The sequence below is a fragment of the Arctopsyche grandis genome, chromosome 3 (genome assembly GCF_051622035.1).
Source record: "Arctopsyche grandis isolate Sample6627 chromosome 3, ASM5162203v2, whole genome shotgun sequence".
In the NCBI taxonomy this organism is placed as follows: Eukaryota; Metazoa; Arthropoda; class Insecta; order Trichoptera; family Hydropsychidae; genus Arctopsyche; species Arctopsyche grandis.
In genome coordinates, this window is record NC_135357.1 from 3,297,417 (window position 1) to 3,319,778 (window position 22,362).

General features: G+C 34.0%; 4 protein-coding genes across 5 annotated transcripts in view; 1 reads left to right on the forward strand and 3 right to left on the reverse strand.

Annotated features, from left to right (window-relative positions):
• LOC143909757 (protein obstructor-E-like) overlaps nt 1-1,411 on the reverse strand; it is a 12,532-nt gene extending 11,121 nt beyond the window's left edge. Inside the window, exon 1 of the mRNA XM_077427922.1 lies at nt 1,124-1,411. Within this exon, the coding sequence (XP_077284048.1) occupies nt 1,124-1,178 (55 nt within the window). The 5' untranslated portion in view covers nt 1,179-1,411. The remainder of the gene's footprint in view (nt 1-1,123) is intronic.
• The window catches only part of LOC143909755 (uncharacterized), a 23,671-nt gene extending 14,028 nt beyond the window's left edge, over nt 1-9,643 (forward strand). The window contains exons 4-8 of the mRNA XM_077427920.1: nt 3,215-3,286; nt 7,506-7,565; nt 7,669-7,809; nt 9,015-9,287; nt 9,356-9,643. Coding sequence (XP_077284046.1) covers nt 3,215-3,286; nt 7,506-7,565; nt 7,669-7,809; nt 9,015-9,248 — 507 coding nt within the window. The 3' untranslated portion in view covers nt 9,249-9,287; nt 9,356-9,643. The remainder of the gene's footprint in view (nt 1-3,214; nt 3,287-7,505; nt 7,566-7,668; nt 7,810-9,014; nt 9,288-9,355) is intronic.
• LOC143909756 (beta-1,4-glucuronyltransferase 1-like) lies at nt 9,221-15,526 on the reverse strand. The gene is made up of 6 exons (XM_077427921.1): nt 14,216-15,526; nt 13,988-14,147; nt 11,061-11,366; nt 10,811-10,943; nt 9,646-9,779; nt 9,221-9,580 (listed from the first exon to the last, which is right to left on the reverse strand). Exons 1-6 carry the CDS (start codon nt 14,668-14,670, stop codon nt 9,374-9,376), a joined length of 1,395 nt encoding a protein of 464 aa, XP_077284047.1. The 5' UTR covers nt 14,671-15,526; the 3' UTR covers nt 9,221-9,373.
• Nucleotides 15,527-16,503: 977 nt separating this feature from the next.
• The window catches only part of LOC143909758 (beta-1,4-glucuronyltransferase 1), a 123,789-nt gene continuing 117,930 nt past the window's right edge, over nt 16,504-22,362 (reverse strand). For both annotated transcript variants that reach the window (XM_077427923.1, XM_077427924.1), the window contains 5 exons: nt 20,921-21,080; nt 20,514-20,819; nt 18,653-18,785; nt 18,360-18,493; nt 16,504-17,780 (listed from right to left, as the gene is read on the reverse strand). In XM_077427923.1, the coding sequence (XP_077284049.1) occupies nt 17,583-17,780; nt 18,360-18,493; nt 18,653-18,785; nt 20,514-20,819; nt 20,921-21,080 (931 nt within the window). In that variant the 3' untranslated portion in view covers nt 16,504-17,582. The remainder of the gene's footprint in view (nt 17,781-18,359; nt 18,494-18,652; nt 18,786-20,513; nt 20,820-20,920; nt 21,081-22,362) is intronic.

Consider the following 22,362-nt stretch of genomic DNA (forward strand, 5'->3'; position numbering starts at 1 on the left):
GCCGGGTAATACAGCTAGTATTTTATATAAATGGAAATGTATATGTTTTAGACGATAAAAGTAATTGTCAACGTCATGTTATGGACAGCAAAATTTGCAGTATTATTATTAAAGCCCTTGCATTGAATTATATTGTAATAATATTACATAGTTAAATAAGAAATAATTAAAAATAATTTTACGTCCTTTTGATGTTACAACACACTACATCGGATCCACTGTAATTGCCTATAAGCTCCATTAGTTGTATTTATAGTTATATTATTTGAATTTATCTTATTTGAATATAAATAATGAGAGTAGCATTTTCCTTTCCCAAGTGCGTTGCAGGTGTGGGTTACACTTTGTAAGGCGACTCATTAAATGAAAGGCTCTTTTCTTTATTATTTTTATCATATTTCAACAAAAACTATTATATGGCAATTTTCTGCTATACTTTTCCTTTCAGAAAAAATGTTCGTTTTCAAAATTTTATTTTGTAACATAATTTTGCTTAAATTGAATCCCTTTTACAAACGAAATAGATTTATTTGCATATCACAATGATACTTTTATCCGATAGCTAAACACCAAGTATTTTTCCAAGAATAGCAAACAGGCATTGAGTGATTGTTTTTCATAAAAAAAATGGCGAAAATTATTAACACATTCGCAACGCGATAATTTTGCCGAAAAATAAATCCATATTTAATTTAGTCAACAGTCGCTTCATGCAAGACTAAAAAAAAAACAATAGTTTATTGCAATAATTCAAAATATTATGCATTTTTTTTCTAAATGTTTAACTATGTATGCAAATTTACACACTCAGTATAACTAGTTTTTTAAACACAAAATAAAATACATCACATAATTTTAAACGAGACGAGAAAGTCAACTTGTGCAACACCTATTGTGTTATCAATTCATTAACGAACAAATAAAAAAATATATTTTAGTTCAATTTCGACACTCATATATTAGCATACATATATTTAACGACTAGGCGCTGCTCGGGTGGATGATAATTGAAAACCAATATTTAATTATTATTTTATACTGAATTTGACGATTTTATATAAAATAAAGTAAAAACTGTAGATTTTCATAGCGGATAAATAAAAAATTATAAAAATAAACATACCATATACGACGCATACTAATCCAACCAATGCTGTCAAAAACACTTGTCTTAACATTTTCGTTTTCGTTCTGTCCTAATTTATTTTTTTATTTAAATTTCGACTTGGTCCACTGTGTCAGTAGTGTGTTGTTCTCGTTGAGGATTGTGCACAACTGCCGAACAAGATGAACATCAGGCTCATCTTCCACACCGTTTAACATTTGCATTGTTTGGACAAGAGGTGGTAGACCACGGATTGGGTAATTTTCATTCAGAGTTCGATACCAAACGAGCCGTACGACACATACTAAAAAAATTTGCGGCGTAACATACGCCTCTTCATCTCGACGACCTTCTGCCGAAACATACCTGAGCATTTTTTGAATGATTAATTCGATGTTTAAATCCAACCCCACTTCAAGGAACGATGGGGGTGGTAAAACCCAGTTGGTTCCAATACGAATGAAATAATCCATGCCCATATTTTTGTATAGGAGCGGTACAGTAATTTCAATTGACAGTGAAAAATTATACGTATAAGATTCGAATTGGAACACGTGGATCAAATGAGTACCTTTCGTTGGGACAAATACACAGAATTAGGGTGAAAACATACAGCGATGAACGGCACACCGTGTGCATCGCTCCTCGCCGTGAGTGGTCTCCTACATTTCTTCAAATATGGGATACACCGTTATCGATCTCTGTCAAGCAAGGATAAATACAAGCATACAATTTGACCGAAAATTTTCCAGAGGTTCATTGTGGGGCTGGGCGTGCCAGGCGATCCATGAATGACCGGCACGCATAATTGTTTTCGCATGTTTAAAAGTATCTAAAAAAACCACGTGCCACATTCACCGCTGTGTGATTTCGCCCTTAGGCTTTGACACAATCGGGATAACGACTTTCTCTATGTGCACACTGCACACACGGTCAATACCAGACTTGGGGCGAAAACACACTGAGTGGTATGGAACGTCATGTCCTTGGATCCCCGCCGTGATAGTGGTTGTTCCCCAAGCCGAATTCAGGTGTAGTTGCACGTGCAGAGTTCATATGTTTCTACTACATTTCTTCAAATATGGGATTCACCGTTATCGATCTCTGTCAAGCAAGGATAAAATATCATTGAAAACACTCTAGGGGTAATTTTTGGGACTGTGTACCATGTATATGGGCTGGGAGTGCTGCGTTTTTTCGCATGTTTAAAAGTATCTAAAAAAAAACACGTACCATATACCACTCAGTGTGTTTTCGGCCTATATGTTGGGAACAATCTTACAAAACCAGACTTATGGTATAAATGACTCAGAAAACGCTTCTGAATAGTCTTCTGAATAGATGAAATATCACCGAAAACACTCCAGGGGGTGATTTTTGGGACTGTGCATCATGAATATGGGCTAGGGGTGCTGCGTTTTTTTCGCATGTTTAAAAAGTATCTAACAAAACAGGTACCACGCACCATTCATTGTGTTATCGCCCTTAGGTGGCCAGGATGCTTTGACCCACAACAAAATGGTTCACTGCTGTCATTTACAATTGTCTTACAAAGCAAGAGAGCAAATAAAAAGGTTATTATTCCTTTCGTTAAGCATTTACTGCGTACGGATAGCTAGTGTACGAATTTACTACTAAACGTGTTCATTCATTCTCTCGTGTATACTGTTACTGGGTGATTTTGATGATGCATACACTTACTAGTCAGTGTATACTGTTTTGCGCTTTACACCCTTTCTCTAACATATATTATAATACATTGCCATAACCAAACGTTACTAGGCGAATTTAAAATGTACGCATTTTCCGCGTAAAAAGTGGCGTAACGATTGAATGATTCGCAAAATTACTAAAAAATTCAAAGCGGTTCTTCTTCGTATGCGATAAGCGTGACCTTTGATGAAAGGGAACCAGTTGACCCTGGGTCTGTCGCTCCGTTGGTCATCTGAACTCTCGATTTCCTCCATTTTTGTTAAAAGATCATCGCCAACAGCCAATAATAAAAAAAAAAAAGAAGATATACCCGAATGATTCGACCGTTCACCTGAATCTAATGTCAAAGTCAAATCTCCAATCGTTAACTAATCAGTGTCGTCTTATGCATTTCAGGACACCATATCTGAAGATGGATTGATGCAGGGAGAACATCAACAAGACGACATGTTTTCTAGCGAGGAAGTGGTATTACGCTTTAATTACTTCCTGCCATTATATTCTTAATTCATCACTCACAAGTCTAACATTTCAATAGCCTTTTGAACTAATTAAAACTCTATGTGTTTCAAATTTTCACACGTATCCTATGTAAATACACAATTACACGTACTTCGATTTTCTTCAACGTAAAATCAGCATTGTAACGCCATGTCCTATGCATCGTCCATAACATGATTGGTAACCATACCAAAGGGCTAAGCTGATACGTCTACTATCAATACCTCAACTCCACCAGCTGCTGAGAACGGTGGTCGAGATCCAGTGGTAGCTTGAAGAGTTCCTGGGTTGTCGCCATTTTCCCTACCTAGCGCTGTTTGTAGTAAATAGCATCATGTCATAGTCCATCATCGACGAGGGGGCACCTCGTGATGATGACTGATCTGGACTCTCGTCTCCCGCCAGCTCGAACAGTTGGCTGATCTTCGACAAGACGATTCCACCTCAAATTTTTAAAGTCCTACAGTTTAATAAAGAGCTTAATTAACTATGTACATCGTTTACGTCTCCAGGAGCCTTCACCGTCATATTGATACACGTGGGATTTTCCCGTCACGCCGATTACTATTTATTTATTTAAGTTTTAGTTTGGACCATTGTGGCATTACAGGAGTACCTAATGCGCCATAATGGTCGAAAAAATACAGAGAGATGAGAAAAATAAAAATATATGTCACGGTGAAATTGTATTTCAAGTGAAAATATATTTTCACTGACGTTTCAGTGAAATCATAACCAGTTAAATTTTCAGGGTTGGTTTTATTCATTTAAGATTAGATTGTTAGGGTTGGTATTATTTAAGGGTTAGGAGAGGTTAGGTTAAGTAAGGGTTGGCCCTATTCATTTAAGATTGCGTTGTTACGGTTAAATTTATAGAGTTAATCGATGTAAATTCATTGTTTGATACATTTTCACTGCTTAAATTGGTGAAAATATATTTTCACTTGAAACATGCTTTCACTGTAACATATGTATACATTATATGCAAACAAAAATACATTTATACATAATCATAAAAAAATCAATAGTCTCATAATAATAGCATATAAAGTAAAAATGTCAAATAATAAAATACAAAGTAGATAATGTCTTGTACCTACATATAGCCAGCACTAATATATTATATAAGAGCCAGCTGCAAATACAAAATATCCCTTCGAGGCCCAAATGGAAGAGAGAAGATCAAAATTCCACTCATACATCACATTCAATTGTGAAAATAATGATGAGCGCAGGCTACCAGACAAATAGGTTAAAATAATCTGCGATAACCTACGCTCACTGAGGTGGAAAATATCACATTCAGGCTCGGCGGCAACGATTTCATTGAGAAGTCGAATAGCTCTTGGAATATGACCCATTCGATAATGAAGTGTGCGAGCAGGAGGTACAACCATCAAATGATGATGTCTACCTAATATCTGATGAGTTACATAAAGTACATAAAGTCCCAACTGTTCTAGCAACGACGGGCATGACGTATTACTGCGTAGAACCAAGAGAACAAAACTAATTAAAGATAAGTTTCTCCGAAGTTCAAGGGAATTATACCCAAGCATGCCCAAAAGGAGTGGATGTTATATCGGCCCAAATAATATGGGGCCCTTTCGGAAGAAGACGATGGTTATATTGGCGCTCAACGTGGGACCCTCTTGGAAGATGATTCTTATAATAATATCATTTACTAGTGGCCTGCGTGCACATACTTGTGCACTCGGTAAAAGATCGCAATTCGTATCAACTGAAGCCGCCATTTAATCGGCCGACATAAACAAAATAATTATTATATACGATACCCACTGTCCAAAGTGACAGCGCGTCGCGCATATGCAAAGCACTCTTATGCCCACACTATGCCGCGTCTCTTTCCACGATATACGATTCCAAACGAAGAAAGAGAGACGGAGCATGGTTAACAGACAGCTCTTCACACACACACACACACACACACGCATTAGGCTATTATTATATATGATAAATGTTTTTAATTATTGCCATAGTCGAGAGGCATTCAAAAGCAAGAAAATTATAAATAAATAATTTAATCACTGTCAATGCGAGTTAATTTCACATTATTAAATTTAGAAGTTCTGAGGGCAAGCCATCTTTAGTAAATTTATAAAATGTCAATTTAATTTTATATAATGCAAATATACATCGCGTTATAATGAACTTTTATGAATTTATTAAATTGTAACGTAGTAATCAAATAAACGTTATAATAAAACTGGAAAATGATTTTTTAAAGGACTAAGAAAAAAATTCGGTATGCTGAAAATTTTGCTTTTCAATTTAATATATAGAATTTATCATGCCCTTGTAATTTATTTATTTGAAATATAATCAACTCACATCTAATATATAATTTCGAAAGAGACTTTGTATGTATGTATGTAAGTTTTGGTTCGTAGAATCCGTGACGTTAAATTTAATAAAAAAAACAAATGAATATTCGAATAAATTTAATAAAATGTTTACTATTAGATTAGCCATGTTTAAGCGGTTTATATTAAAAATACCGAGCGAAGCCGGGTAAAACCACTAGTGAACTATAAAGTGAATGTGTTCCGCAACATTAAATTAATTTATAAGATATTACATTACAACATTAGATAGTATGAAAAATCGATAATGAAACGCGATTTTTGTAATTTTTATTTAAAGCAAATACTGCGTTCGTATAAATTGCATTTATATTTTAATTCAATTTATTTCGCTTCATATTTTACAATATGCTTAATAAATTGCAGACCGATAATTTTAATTTTTTTAAATTTTCGAATAACCGCTTATAAATAGATATATTTGTTGTGGTTTCAATTTTTTTATAATTCATAAAATTTTGTTACAAATTATTAAACGATCTTCTTTGTATGTATGTAAAATGAAGAAACAGGTGATAAAACTGAACAGATTCGCTAAAATGAAACACGAAAATGCAAAAATATATACCAAAAACACGGGTCTTAAATTATAACGTATTGGAAAATGTTTAAAACATCGTATTCGATTAAAATATTCGCACGTTTCGTTTGGTCACTTGGATAGCAACGTCTCTTTCTTTCGCACACAACACGTAATTTTATTCCGTTATCGGAAAAGTACCGTTAAATTTCCAGAAAGTTTAAAATTATCGCCATCTATGATCGAATAGAAAAATAATAACTTCAAAAATTTTGACACATTTATATTTACATCGGAATTATACATAAACAAAAATCTTTAAGAGTTTCGTTTAATATGAAGAAAATAAAATAATTGAATCGAGCTTTTTATTGTTTTTAAAATAATTTATTTTTAACTTCATCTTTATATAACAGCACACGTTGAAAAAATTGAAATTTAAAAGCGCACTGTATTTTCGCGCCATAATTTTGAAATCAAAATGGCGGACATTCGTTTACTTGCATATTTAGGTGTATTTATGTTATTTTATGTTTAGTTCGATCGGAGATAGAGAGCGCTGCGCTCGCTATAACGCTGTTTGAGCGTTCAGTGCGTCTCATGGGCGTGGTATGTCCCCTGTTCTGTCACCCCTTCATTAAAAAGTGAACTAAAACCACTTTTCCACTTAATCATGAAAGAAAACAGTGCCAAGCTGGCTAGAAAAAGTATAACGCTCAAGGAGAAGCTGGACGTGCTGCAGAGGATCAGCTCTGGAGAGAGACAGGTGGACGTGTGCAAATCCTTCGGCCTGGCTGGCTCAACGGTCCGGACCATAATCAAAAACAAAGATAAAATTCTGGAGTGCAGCAGGGTGGCCACGCCGCTCGGCTCGATGAAGCTGAACCGCACCCGACCTCGGATCATGCTCGAGATGGAGAAGCTGCTCAACGATTACATCGAAGAAAACGTCCGGCGGGGTGTCAACTTGAACTCTTGGACCATACGGACCAAGGCCGTGAGTCTGCATCATCAGCTGAGCAAAGACGCTCCGAGGGGTAGCCGAGTGGAGCAGTTTTGTGCTAGTAATGGATGGTTGGATAGGTTCAATCGGCGTTTGTATGTGAAAAGCTCCGTCGATGTTGAAGCGACGATGACTGATGACGATACGTTCAGCGGGGATGATAATAATGTTACAATAGACGTGTTGAAGGTTCGGCTTGAAAATTTGAAAGCGTATGAGTTCGTCTGTCGTGTGAAATATACGGTGAATAGGTTTTATATGTGTTTAAAATTGTTTCAGAAACTAAAACAAGAATCCAAAGCATTTGAAAGTTTGTCTACAGTGTGTGGGAGTTTTAATGTATGTAAAAAAAAACATATTATTTGTTATTTTCGGAAAACTGTTATTTTCAATATATGTATGTACATATTTTGTAACAATAATTTTTTTTATTATTTAATAGGAAATTGAAATGGTAAAATGTGAACAAGAAATGGTAAATTTCGATGAAAAAAATGATGATGATGACGTTTTCAACAGCAATTCTGAAATGCCTATCAAATGTGAAGTTTTAAGCGATTTGGAAGACTGTGATGAAGAAAATGTAAGTATAGTGTAAATATAGATTTATATTTATATGTATCTTCTAATCTTCTAATATATGTATAATTTCGAAATAGACTTTGTAAGTATTTTTGGTTGGGAATCTAAGACGACGATTCGATTCGTTGAATATTGCTTTTTTTCGATTCAAATTAATTTAATAAAAAAACAAATTAATATTTACTATTAGATTCGCCACGTTTAAGCTGTGTATATTACAAATACTTAGCGAAGCCGGATAAAACAACTAGTAATATATAAACAGAGCCGCCAAGAGAAAGTCCGGGCCCTGGTTGCGTTAATGCTCGCAATTTTACCGATTTAAAATTCAGCACACTTCCAATTAACCCTTCGAAACGAAAACAAAAAATAGTGTGGCCAGAACACTATCCCAATAAACATATTTCCATAGAAAATACTCAATATAAAATAGTATTAACAGTGGGAAAAAATTCCAAGTGAAAATCCGTACTTTTGACTTTTGATTTGAACTGGACGACTACTTCAGAGAGATTTGAAAGCTGAAAAGTACTACAAATGAAAGATAAAATACCTGACTATAGATTCCAATATTCATTTTGAACAGGAAATTGACAGATTTTGAGACATTGACCGAACAACACCAAGATATAGAAAAATCCCGCGATTTAAAAAATACATATACCTCCGAATCTCGAGCCAATCAACATTTTTTATTACCATATTCGTGTTCACTGAACGTAGATCTATAAGAAAAGTCATTTCTCGTCTCGGAACCAAAAAAAAAGTCTTCATTTGTCGAACAGTGTTATGAACAGCAAAACTTACAGTAATATTATTAAAGACGTTGTATTAAATTATATTGTAATAATATTATATATATAGTTAAATAGAAATAATTAAAAATATATATTGCATGAATGCGACAGCATCCTCAGTTCTCATAATTCTCACGCTACATCGGATCGTCCATAGTTGTTGTTTTTTTCCGGGTTTATTAAGTTTTTGGCATAAAAATTAGGCACAATTTAAAATGCCGGGCCCTGGTTATAATAAATATAGTAATTATGTACATTTCTTCATGAGACAAAGTATTGCTTCATACAAGTTATCATCCTGGTGTGTTCCTAATTGTTGCATTAAATGAATCTAAAACACATAACCTACAAACTTTTGTCGTACATAATATACAGATTTAATATTAACTATTTTTTATTTTTATTTTAGCCTTCGTTGAGACTACGTGAAGATTCTTCAATACCAACTCCTGAACCTAATGTACATCAGTGCAACTGCAACGCAGAATCCAAAGAAGATACATTTGCAAAAATCATAAGTGAACAATTGAAAGAAATAAGAAACTTAGAATTATACAACATCACCAAATGGAATATACAAGGAGCATTAATGGAGGGACTACGAAAACAGTTGAAGCTTGATAAACCAAAATCTCCTCAATGATTGTTTATTTCGATAATAAAATATAAGAATAAGACACATGTAAGCGCATTTTTACTGTATATTGAAAAGTATTATAGATTGTATGTACATATCAAACGTTTTTTTAGGTTATGTCAACTCAAAACTTACAATACACACCCTCTCCTAGCTCCGTGGAGGACTTTTAGCTCTTGGAATATCACTTGGCGTATATATATACTAATCTTCTTAGAGAAGCGAGTACGAGCAGAATAACGATCAGCTTTCGTCATAATTTTAATTCCTGGTCGATGCACGAGGAAAGCGTTGTTCAGAATCGCAAAATCATAATCCATTACGCATAATGAGTACGCCTTAAAGTTGTAATACGCATCAAAATATGTATTATTAATACACAAAACTTTAGCTGTAATCATACCTGTGTCATTTTGTCACTCTTGCCTTCCCAGCTCAGCCTTTCGTCGTACCATGGGTCTGAATTGGTTCCGATGAAGATTGGCTCCCATTGACAGAACCGACCAACTCTTTTTACAATATGAAATACATTCAGCTCTACAATGTTGAATACAACGTCAATATTGATTACATATTACTAGAAACACGTGTTTTGAGCATCTATTTTGTCAATTTTAGCGTTTTAGGGCATATTTTTATGTAGAGTTAATTTAAATAATAAAAAAATTCGATGAATTTTAATAAAATTTATATACATATATGTATACAATTTAAAGACAACACAACAATTAAAAAATTCAAAAATGTTTTGGAATTAAAATTGCAATGAATAAAACATCAATATAAAAATACAAAGACAAAAAATATGAATATAAAAATATAATCCCAATTAAAATTCAACATGGAGCATATTAGCATGTAACAATTATCTTGTATTTACTAAAATACCTTTTAGCATCCAAATTATTGACGGGACACCAAATAGATTATAGAGTTGCACAACCAAACTCTTCATATTTAATTTTTGTTGCCATCAATAATAGCAATATATTTGGCGTGAATTCACTTTTTATATTCTCTATAATTGTCTAAAAAAGTGCTGATATCCTTCCAAACATTGGGCCTCTGTTAATACATTAAACAATGGCAGGTTTCTAAAAAACAAAACTGTTACTTTAACATTAATATTAGATTTTGTACCTGCCATAGATGGATTGAATAGTTTACTCAATGTTTGGAGGAATAGATTTTTATCATTTAATCTTGAATGCGAGTCTAGTTTTAAGATGCTTTTTTGAGCAGCCTTTTGGATACACAGCTCCAACTGTCTTCTTTTCTTTACAGTAGTAGAAAAAAGCAGTTGCTTGGTTTCGACAGGAAAAATACCGTCTATGGTAAACTGCAAGCTCTGTTTTATCCCCTCAATTTCTTCACATAATAAATGGGCAAAGGGATAGGAAGACCCTTCTAATTTTTTGCAAATTTCACTTTTGTTTGTTATTTTAGCATCTATTCGCATATTTTACGAATTTATCATCTATTCCGAAGTTAAGCATTAATAGCAAAATGCCCAAAATACGTGTCTCTATATATTACTAATTAAATGTAAACAATAAATAAATAACAACCGTCAGTCTCGTTGGTTTGGAGCCATTTTTTACTTTTTGGTACTCTGTGACATTTGGCGCATATTTTCTTGTGGAAAGGTATTGCAGAGCCTCGAAAAATCATATTTAATAGTTCGCTTTTAGTGTTTGGAACCTGAAATATTTGTAATATTGATAAGAAATGGCACGAATGATATATAAAAACAGTTTTATGATGAAGATTATAAACCAATCAACAATTACATTGGGAGCGATGTTGTAATAAGTTTACCGATTGATACGATTCTACTTCGAATATGTTCAATGTGAATATTTTCCGTTTGTTATTATTCAGCAGAGGTTTGTTCCGAGCGATCATGTTCAGGAAACGTTCGGCCAGGAACGTACTGGGATACAATTCAATGTCTGATGCTAGGACGAAGTGTGTGAGAGCCGATTCACGAGCTATGTTTCTCCCGATATTCACTGGATATAAGAGACGATTCTGCATCTTGTAAGAAATGTTTTGTTTCCCGGTGTACGGTTCAGGAAAACTACAATCGAAACGGTCACTAAGTAATTGATCCATATTGGGAATCTGAAATGTTAATAATAGTATATACATACATATGTCACAGTTGAAGTGTATATTTTGACTAGTTGGAATATATTCCATCTAACCTGGTACCGACTACTGTTATAGTTGATGCGTATTTTCAATTGTAATATATTTTGACTAGTTTGAATATGTTCCAACTAACATTTACATTCCGACTGGTCAAAATATAATACAGCTGAAAATGCAGTTCAACTATAATTTGGTACCAGGTTAGATGGAGAGGTTAGGTTTGCGTGAAAACGTCACTCAACTAGTAAATTGAGTTAGAAAGTCGCATTTTTTGTTTTGAACACATTCTTAGAGTTATCGTAATACAGTACTCATTACCTTTATTCGTAATATCTAACAAATATTAACGCATTATTGAATTCTAAAACATTCCTATAAAAATCAGAGCTGTCAAAAGTCAACTGTTATACTACAACTGACGCACATTGTTGAAAGTGTGTTTGCGCTTGCACAGATATAATTTACTAGTTGAATTGTATACAAATATGAATGGCTTAAAATGCCAGTTGGAGTATATTACAACTGAAAATACTCTTCGGCCCCATCATACAAAAGGAATGATCTATTGATTGTAGTATTTGCGCTTGTAGAGATATATGTAAATTACTAGTTGAATTGTATTTGAATATGAATGGTTTAAAACGTCAGTTGGAATATATTACAACTGAAAATACACTTCGGCCCCATCATACAAAAGGAATGATCTATTGATTGTAGTATTTGCGCTTGTAGAGATATATGTAAATTACTAGTTGAATTGTATTTGAATATGAATGGTTTAAAATGGTTCACTGATGAGATTCCTATAGAACGGGGCGTCAGGCAAGGATGCATCCTATCACCTACTCTTTTTAACACCTACACCGAATCCATCTTCCACGATGCTCTCCAAGAGGCGGAGGGCATCAAGGTGGGCGGCGAGACGATCACCAATATAAGATATGCTGATGACACGGCACTAGTCGCTGAAAATTTAGCAGACCTGCAAAGATCTCTAGACCGTGTACATCAAGAAAGCAATCGAAGAGGTCTGCGCATAAATCTAAAGAAAACAAAATTTATGATAGTAGATAGAATGCAAACAGACACCGGGAATCTAACCTTGGATGGAGAGGTGATAGAAAGAGTAAAAAGATTCAAATACCTGGGTACCTGGCTGAATGAAGAGATGGACCCAGATGAAGATCTAAAAATTCGCATCGAGATGGCTAGAACAGCATTTGTAAAAATGAAGGCGGCCCTTACAAACAAGCATCTCAATCTTCATACGCGGTTGAGATTCGCGAAGAGCTACGTCTGGACAGTATTACTACACGGATGTGAGACGTGGACTCTGAAAACCAAGATGATCAGCCGCATTGAAGCTTTTGAGATGTGGGTCTATAGGCGTATGCTGAAGATTCCGTGGACCAAAAAGATATCAAACGAAGCTGTCCTCGGCATGATGGGGAGAGGCAGGGAACTTGTTTCTGTCATCAAGCGGAGAAAGATGGAGTACCTCGGACACATGATACGGGGTCCAAAATACGAATTTCTCCGTTTGATAACCATGGGGAAAATAGAAGGAAAAAAATGGATTGGCAGGAAAAAGTTATCTTGGCTTCGAAACATGCGCATGTGGACCGATATGAGCGCCGAAGAGCTGTTCCGAGCCGCTGAAGACCGATGCGGATATATTCAAATAATCGACGAGGTGGTCGCCAACGTCCGGATGCGGACAAGGCATTAACAAGAAGAAGAAGGTTTAAAACGTCAGTTGGAATATATTACAACTGAAAATACACTTCGGCTGTAATATACATACATATTTACGATAAAAGTTTTGTAGGTTATGTTTTATTAAATAGTCGAAAATTCATTTAGTGCAACTTTATGTAACAATTTTGAACACACCGGGATAATTTGTATGTAGCAATATTTTGTCTCATAAAGAAATGTAATAACTATTTATATACATATAAATAATTTTTATGTACTTTAATTCAACCTTTTATTCTAAACAAAAACCCTCGTTTGAAAAAAAGGGCTTGTAATAAAGTAGCTTCTTCAAATAATTGTCAAAAACAAACAATTAGATAGCCGATCGTGCTAAAATTCGATCTTGGGATTTCAACTAATAGTTGGTGCTAATTTAGTATGCGGTCTACATGCACGTATCGACTTAAGTATGCGATCTACCTTCACGTTTTTACTTAAATATGCTCTCTCACTGTCTCAGTTCTCGCGTGTGACACTGACACTGAATAATACCGACCCTAACAACCTAATCTTAAATGAATAGGGCCAACCTTAACTTAACCTAAACTATCCTGACCCTTAAATAAATAGGTGTTGGCTGCTAAGATGTTTTTTTTTTTTTGTGAAAATATTGATAAAATAAAATTAAAAAAAAAACATATCTTAGCAGCCAACACCTATTTATTTAAGGGTCAGGATAGGTTAGGTTAAGTTAAGGTTGGCCATATAAAAAACAAAAATTACATTTATAGCGAAAAAAATACATGATTGTGTATATAGTCGACTGCAATTCAAAGGTAGATCGCATACTAAACTAGCACCTAATATTTTAACTAATAACTAATAAAATTCACCTGTGAAGGAATATGTGCATTGCTGAAGTATATATGAAAAGTAACATACATCCTCACAAGATCAGTGTTCATACAATCTCTTAAGTATCTAATAGAGTCGACAGTACGTTCGAAGTCAGCACCCGGAGCGTGGACCGCTAAGCTGACCGGATTTCTCCACCTGAAATAACTCAAACTTATAGTTAAAACTGAAGAAAACACTAATAGAAAGACCGTTACAACACTAACTTTTCAAGAAGAGGCACCAAATTATCCAAGAATGTGAAATCACTGTGGGTAGTGTATGTGACGGTTTCGTAGCATCCAAGAGGCCCGTGCTCGGCTCTGACGAAGTTATACAACACCCAATACTCACCGCGTTGCTTGACACTGGGCTCGAAACTCTTGTCTTGACATCCGAGGATACTCTCCAGAACCTTCAAAGTGGCACTGTCTAGAACGGTCTCATCTTCAGTCGCACTAGCAATTTGGTCCATCTCTGCTAAATTTATGGGATAAGCAATAGTTTGATTTTTGGACCTGAATATGAAGTCAAATTCTGTGTGAACTACAACATATAGTCCAATGTAGATCAATATAGTTAGATATATTATAAAGGGGTAACGGAGCAAACGATTCCTTGGCTTTAGCATCACCGGTTTTCCAGTTTTTGCTTTTATAATTCGATGAGTATTGTTAGGCATTGTCCTAATTACTGTTTAGGTGTACTGTTCTACTGTGTATTGTAGAATAGAACACTTATCAGGTAATAAAAAAACACATAAAGATATCTATATATATGTATGAATGTATGCTGAAAGGTCAACTTATTAATATATATACATATATTTGTTTGCCGGTATGCGAAATATTTATCATTTATTTTCAAATTTGAAGAAAAAAATTATCATTTTATATATTACTAGTGATTTTACACGGCTTCGCTCATTATTTGTAATATAAACCGCTTAAACGGCAATCCGGAACAGGAACTGAAATAGGAATCCGGATCTGGAACTGAAAACGGAATCCGGAACAGGAACTGAAAAATGTATCCGGAACCGGTACTGAAAAAGAAATCCTGAACCGGAACTGAAAAAGGAATCTGTAATTGGAACTGAAAACGGAATCGAAATCGATATTGATATCGTTGCAATAGAAAATTAAATATTTTTCGATAACGTTAAGGATTCTACGAACCAAAACTTACATACATACAAAGTCTTTTTCAAATTATATATTATATAGATTTAAGTATGTGATATAATTGGAAAGGTTTTCGTAAAAATACAAACATTATGAAATAAAAGGATATTTATGTTTATTATACATTCAATTTGTATAAATTTTTGCATACATTTTTTTTTTAATTAATGTCTTACAATACAAATAATATAATCATTCTTATCCAAAAAAAAAAAATGTACTTAAAATAAAACAAAAACTAAAATACCGTCTTAATACAAAATAATGAACAATAGATTTAATTTCTTAAACACTCTATGTTCCTATAATACACGTAAGGCACATTTAGGTACACAGCGTTACATTCTGCCGCATATATATAAAAAAAAGCTTAATAAAACAAAAAATACTGACAAAAAGCGTTTGAATTACAAATATATTTTACATATATTGTAGTAAAAAAAAATGTTTTTCCTATCAAACAAAATATTTTGAAACAATTTAAGTACTAAAAAGATTTCAATGGAACGTTTCCAAAAATATAAAAACAATTGAAAATTCCACTAGCTTTCAATATGTAATAATAACTTATGATAGGATAAATAGGAAATAAGCATTGTTATTCAGATTATCACTATGATTATCAATGTTGACGTTTCGATGATATGCGTCCGGTTAAAAGACCACATCAGACAGTAAATTGTACGTAAATAGGAATAAATAAGCGATCGACTTTGCATAATAATAATAATATGGTAACATGGAATTTTGAAATAAAAATAAATAAACTTTCACTACTAAAAAAAAAAACAAAAGAAAAGTTATTTAATACGGCGGAATAACGAGACATTAATTTCACATCAGTCACATGGAATAGATAAATAATAAAAAAAATATTACTTAAATAAAATATACAATATACGCACCTCTCCGTTATAAATTCAGTTTAACCGAATAATAATTTAATAATATATATATAATACATGATTATATTACAGCACACATGTACGTACACGACAAAAAAAATTTATATTATACATATTTATATATATGTAATAATTATACACATCATCGTATAAATTGTATAATATATAATATTATATATATATAAATAATGTGAGGCACATTTTCATAATAACAATTATTACGATAAAATAATTTAATAGTATACAATCAATACACGAAAATATTTATGAATTATATTTCAATATCTATGTATATATATTAATATTATTTATATATTCTATACACTCTTATCAAACTAATGATTCTCTAACATGAAAACAAACAATTTTTATATATATAATTATTTTCTACAACACTTCAGTGCGATGAATTTTTGTTTTGTATTTAAATAAAAAAAAAGAACAAATGAAAATTATAGGAAAAAAATATCAATTATTTCAAGAAAACAATAATGTGCCTGAAAATTTAGCTAAAATATTTTTCATCTTATTAATAATTATTACATAAACGTTGATGAAAAAATAGAAATAAAAGTTTATGAATACGTATGTATATAGATAACGAAGCACTAAGTAGGCACAATTAAAAAATGTTTCAGTGACATCTATTGATTTTCATCAGTACTAAATTATTTTAGGATAAAACAAGAATCGCCGTTATCATTTTTTTTTTATACAAACATGAACACTTTGAAATATGCTTTCGCAATCTATAAAGGTTTATAAATAAGGCTTTTCACTGAAGATTACATTCCAAAAAAAAAAAAAAAATACATTACAGACTTTCAGCAGAAAAGTGAGTTAAGACTTGTCTTCATATTTATCGACTAGTTAATATTTTTAGATAATACAATCAGTAGCGTAACTATCGTAAAGAAATTTGCATACAAACTGGCTAAATCTTGATAAAAGGGTGGCGCTAGTTACGCTTCCAAGCCTACATGCATCGATTTGAAATAATTAATGGACGTATTACTGCGGCCGTTGAACCGCGCATACTCTTCTCGCAATTTGAATACAATATGCAAATGCAAGATGCAAATTTCAACACGTAAGAAGAGTAAAAACAAAAACAAAAAAAAACACACACATACACATCAACTGTAGTATAATATGACTGGACTAAATGCAACACTTCAGACTTGCGTAATAAACGTAAACTATGATTTGCGCTACGGTAGTATGCAGTCTACGCGCAACGCTGCACTACACCTTAAAAGTATATACATACAATTTGTTCATTAACACAATTTGGATGGACTCAAATTGAATACAATTATTTTTGTTCAACACACCGTACGGTTATGGCATCCCTATAATTAATTTTTAAAGTGTCAATCGCACACATACACACACACACACACACACAGTCTACATTTAAAAATTCACTCTACGCGTATTTACAGTATCGTAACAGACTCTTTAGGTAAGGTTAATGGTGTAACCTAGCCTAAAGTTCGCCTTGATCATACGGCGCAGCCTTTTCTCACTCCGTAGAGGACTTTCAGCTCGGGGAATATGATACGTCGTATGAGCTGGTTCGTCTTGGCTGCGAGACGAGCTCGACGATCGTCTTTCGTCAGGGTTTTGATACCCGGTCGATGTACAAGAAATGCGTTGTTCAAGATCATGAAATCGTAGTCCATCACGCACAGTGCATATCCCTGAAAATAGAGGATTAGACAGATTAAAAAAATGCAAAAGTATTTCGAGTATGATATATTACTCCTTAATAGGATTTGCAACTATTCGACAAATACTATATAGTGCACTGGCCAAATACACTGCGGGCTAGGTCTTGGAGTTGTTGAAATAAAAACACAGATCGACCGTCTCCTGTTAGAATTTTCCGATTTCTCTAGCTTAATTATTGAGACGGATCCAATAAATCCGTATCCTCACCAGTTTCTCGCAAATTCAAGTCATTAGCATCTCGAATTTGTTGAATCTTATAAAATGCCCCCTACATAATGTATTTCTCACAAAATTTGCTATGTATCAAAACTTTGTTGATTGTCCATAGATGTCTCTATTGTATTCTACATATATACTGCTTTTGATGTCTCTATTGTATTCTATATACTGTTTGAAATATTGTTAGTACTATGTACATATTTGGTTAGATTATTTAGTATGTACAAAAATAATCTAACCATATATGTCGCCTTGGGATGATTCCTGTCATGGCACATATGATGTATGTATCTAACAAATAAAGAATATAAATATTTCTGATAAAATACCTGTGTCATTTTGTCACTTTTGCCCTCCCAGCTCAGTCTTTCATCATATAGCGGCTCAAAATTGGTTCCGATAAAGATAGGCTCCCAATGAACGAACGCTCCTATTCTTTTGCCTATGTGAAATATATCAAGCTCTGAAAAAAATAAATGAAAATCAAATCCTCGTTACACAAGTCTAATAATAAATAAACCAGATTATAATCGTTGGCATACAATGAAAATCCATAGCTGCAGTTCATGCATTTAATGGATTTTCGTTGCATGTCGACGGTACTAGTTTATATGATACTAACGTTGCGTTTCATTCTCGTGCATCCACTCTTTACTTTTTGGCACATTGTGACATCCGGAACACACTTTCTTGTGGAACGGTATCGCCAATCCTCGCTTGAGCAAATCCAATAGTTCATTTTTCGTATTTGGCACCTGTGTAGTAATTAAATCAACTGTAACTCTATGACAGTGAAAGGAACCAAAAAATTGTGGTTCCGTTCAATGGTTGTCAAAACATTGTGCTAAACATCGTAGCAAAAATATAGCACATGCTTTGACTCAGAGTGTTAGTCATATTTCGAAAGTAATTGATAAGATATGAAGATAAATAAAATACTTCAAAAAGGTACATATTGTTGGAATTTTAATTTTTTTTTTTTTTTCAAATACTTATTCATTTATTCTTTATCTTTCAACAAACTGATAAGGGCCTACCTCACGGAACCGAAAGTGAAAAGCCCAAAAAAGCAAATATCGGAAGGCAAAGATCGAAAATCGAAAGATATTAAGTCGAAAGATCAAAAAAAAGGGTGCATGGTGAACGGTACTATGTATATGTATATAATATATGTGAGTGGCATGCGGTGAAATTATCTCTCTTTTTATCATACAGCCTTGTTTAATGTGCGCACGCAGGATACGGGAGGAAAAGCCTGTTCCTCTTGTCCCTGTTGTATCCTGCTCGCGCAAATTAAGTGAGGATGTACGACAGGGGGAGAGAGAGTTTTATCGCACGCCACTGATATATATACCAACCGTTTTTCATATGTATGCATGGTAAACGAACATTTTCGACTTTTTAACATTCGGTGCGGTGACGGTCACCCGTGCATATATGTATTACATATAGCATACTTGTACTAGAACTAAACTTTTGGTTAGTTATTGACTACAGTTGGTCAGTAACTATCTAGACGAATTTAATAAGTACCAATTATAATGTTATAATAACTGACCAAAAGCATTTGAATTCACTTACTGACCAGGCCAAATGTATATGTATGTACATGTAGATATACTTGAAAAATTTTATTTGTACGTTTGTATGTTTGTATATAATATGTACATATCGATAGTCTAAATTTCGGTAACTTAAATTCCGTGTGAATCATCGGCCTGACATAATTGACTTTGATATCTTATCGACTTTGATATCTTAACGACGGGTCTACGTAACGAGACAGAATGTTAAATTACAGAAAACATAAATATCGGAAGGCAAAGATCGAAAATCGAAAGATCAAAAAAAGGGTGCATGGTAAACGGTACATACTCACTTAATTTGCGCGAGCAGGATACAACAGGAACAAGAGGAACATGCTTTTCCTCCCGTATTCTGCGCGCGCACATTAATACGGGAGGAAAAGTCTGTTCCTCTTATTCCTGTTGTATCCTGCTCGCGCAAATTAAGTGAGTATGTACCGTTTACCATGCACCATTTTTTTTGATCTTTCGACTTACGATCTTTCGATTTTCGATCTTTGCCTTCCGATATTTGCGTTTTCTGTAATTTAACATTCTGTCTCGTCACGTAGACCCCTTACCGACATATGGGAGTTAGCTAGCATTAAAGTATGTAAGTTATTGTTTCCAACATGGGCTAAATACGCCTATCAGTAGTCACCGGAGCCTGAGGGGGCCGTGGATTGTTCAAAGGTTGTAAATGCATTGTTAAAGGTTTGCCGAACAATGGATAGCACTGTGACTATCCTACCTCTACCTATCAGCGTATTTCAGGCCCATGGACTTGTTGGCAAAACGCCGATCGGCGTTAGTCAGCATTCAAAGGGTTAAAAATCGCACATTATGTACACAATTATTTTACAAACCACCCGTTGAATTAGCATATATAATATTTGTAAAATATATTGAAAAGCGAACCGTCTGATTGCCTTCGACTTCGAATATGCTCAACGGGAACACCCTAGGATTGGTCATGTTCAACGGTGGCCTATTCCTGGCGATCATGTTCAGGAATCGTTCCGCTAACAGAGGACTAGGATACAGTTCAATATCAGAAGCCAGGACGAAATGCGTCAGAGCCGACTCCCTGGCTATGTTCCGACCCACGTTGACCGGATACAGCAGTTTCTTCTGGGTCTTATACAAAGTGTTGGAGTCCACCTTGTACGGCGCAGGCAAGGAGCAGTTGTACTGCTCGGTGAGTAGTTTCTTCATGTTCGGAATCTGAAATCCAATACAGATCGATGTGTTATATGCATATTACTGTCACGCTTTCTACCATATTGTAATAATGTATACGTGTTGTGAGAAAGAGGAAATCTCACCTGCTTAGGGATATGTTTGGTGCTGAAGAACACGTGAAAGGTAGCATACATCTTGACGAGATCGGTGTTCATGCAATCTCGCATGTATCGGATGCAGTTTGCGGCGGCGGCAAGATCCGTACCTGGTGCGTGGATTGCCAAGCTTACTGGATTTCTCCATCTGAAAACATAAGTAAATATCGTTAAATTTCAATGTAAAGAATTCTATTTCTCTCTCAAGACATTCTCCCTTGCACTCTGTGACTACGAACTAGGGATTGCAATACCGGTATACCGGTTTAAAAGATAGGATAAGATTGGATAGTTTGAAATTTGTTTATTTTCAGTGTTAAATGTCCAAAAATATGCATTCGTAAGAGTGGCTACGCTATGTGCTATGTTAAAACAAACTGAGTGGTACGTGTTTTTTTTTTAGATATTTTTAAATACTCCTAGCCCATATACGGTTCGGTGATTATTGGTCACAAAGCGCTCGCCCGAAAGTCACTAAAATCTCTATAACGGAACATCTGGCAGCCAAAAAGTCCATCATACTAACGATAACTATCATACTAACGAGAACTCGAGTGCCAAATATTCCGTATTCGCGATTTTCATGGCAAAAATTGGGCGATCACAATGTGACTAATTTATTTATTTATTTAATAGTTTTGGACCATTGTGGCATTACAGGAAGAACCTAATGCGCCACAATGGCCTACATTTGAAAAAGATATAAAAACATGATATAAAAACAAGTAAACTGTAAATAAAGGAAAAAAGCAAAAGCAGAAAACATGGTAAAATAAAATAATAAAAAAAAAGTAACAAAAGGAAAATAATACATCATTCAGAGAGAAAAAAAAATAACAAAAGTGTAAAAATTAAAAATAAAATCCATAAATCCCATTCTTTGTTTACACTGAGCAAAATTAAAATAGTATATAAAAATGTACAAAGGAGAAAGAAAAAATAAAATAATATAAAACAAAATATGAATAAAAAATAAAATCACAGCGAGGCCCAAATGGAAGAGAGTAGATTAAGAATCAATAAAGTAGATTAAGAAGTAGATTAACTAATAATCCAATTGCCCCCATATACATGGTACACAGTCCCAAAAATCACCCCCTGGAGTGTTTTCGGTGATATTTTATTCTTGCTCGACAATGATCGATAAAGGTGAATCCCATATTTGAAGGAGAATGTAGGAGAAATATTTATATTTATATATTTGGGGTTACCTGTTAGGCCTTCCTGGTATAAATTAAAGATAAAATAAAATAAAAATAAAATAAAATAAATAAAATATGCACTCTGCACGTGCAACTACACCCGAATTCGGTTTGGGGAACATCCACTGTCACATTGTGGAGCTCAGGACTTGACATTCCGTACTATTCAGTGTGTTTTCGCCCTAAGAGTAGCAAAACAGACCAACTAAATCGTAATTAATGCGATTA

Bases quoted from the DNA above. Each gene is read 5' to 3' on its own strand.
- LOC143909756 (XM_077427921.1), bottom strand. From the start codon at position 14,670: ATGCCTAACAATACTCATCGAATTATAAAAGCAAAAACTGGAAAACCG. The intron at 11,367-13,987 runs GTGAATTTTATT...TTAACATTTCAG, and splicing joins ATGCACATATTCCTTCACAG to ATTCCCAATATGGATCAATT. The intron at 9,581-9,645 runs GTATGATTACAG...TACAACTTTAAG, and splicing joins AGAGTGACAAAATGACACAG to GCGTACTCATTATGCGTAAT.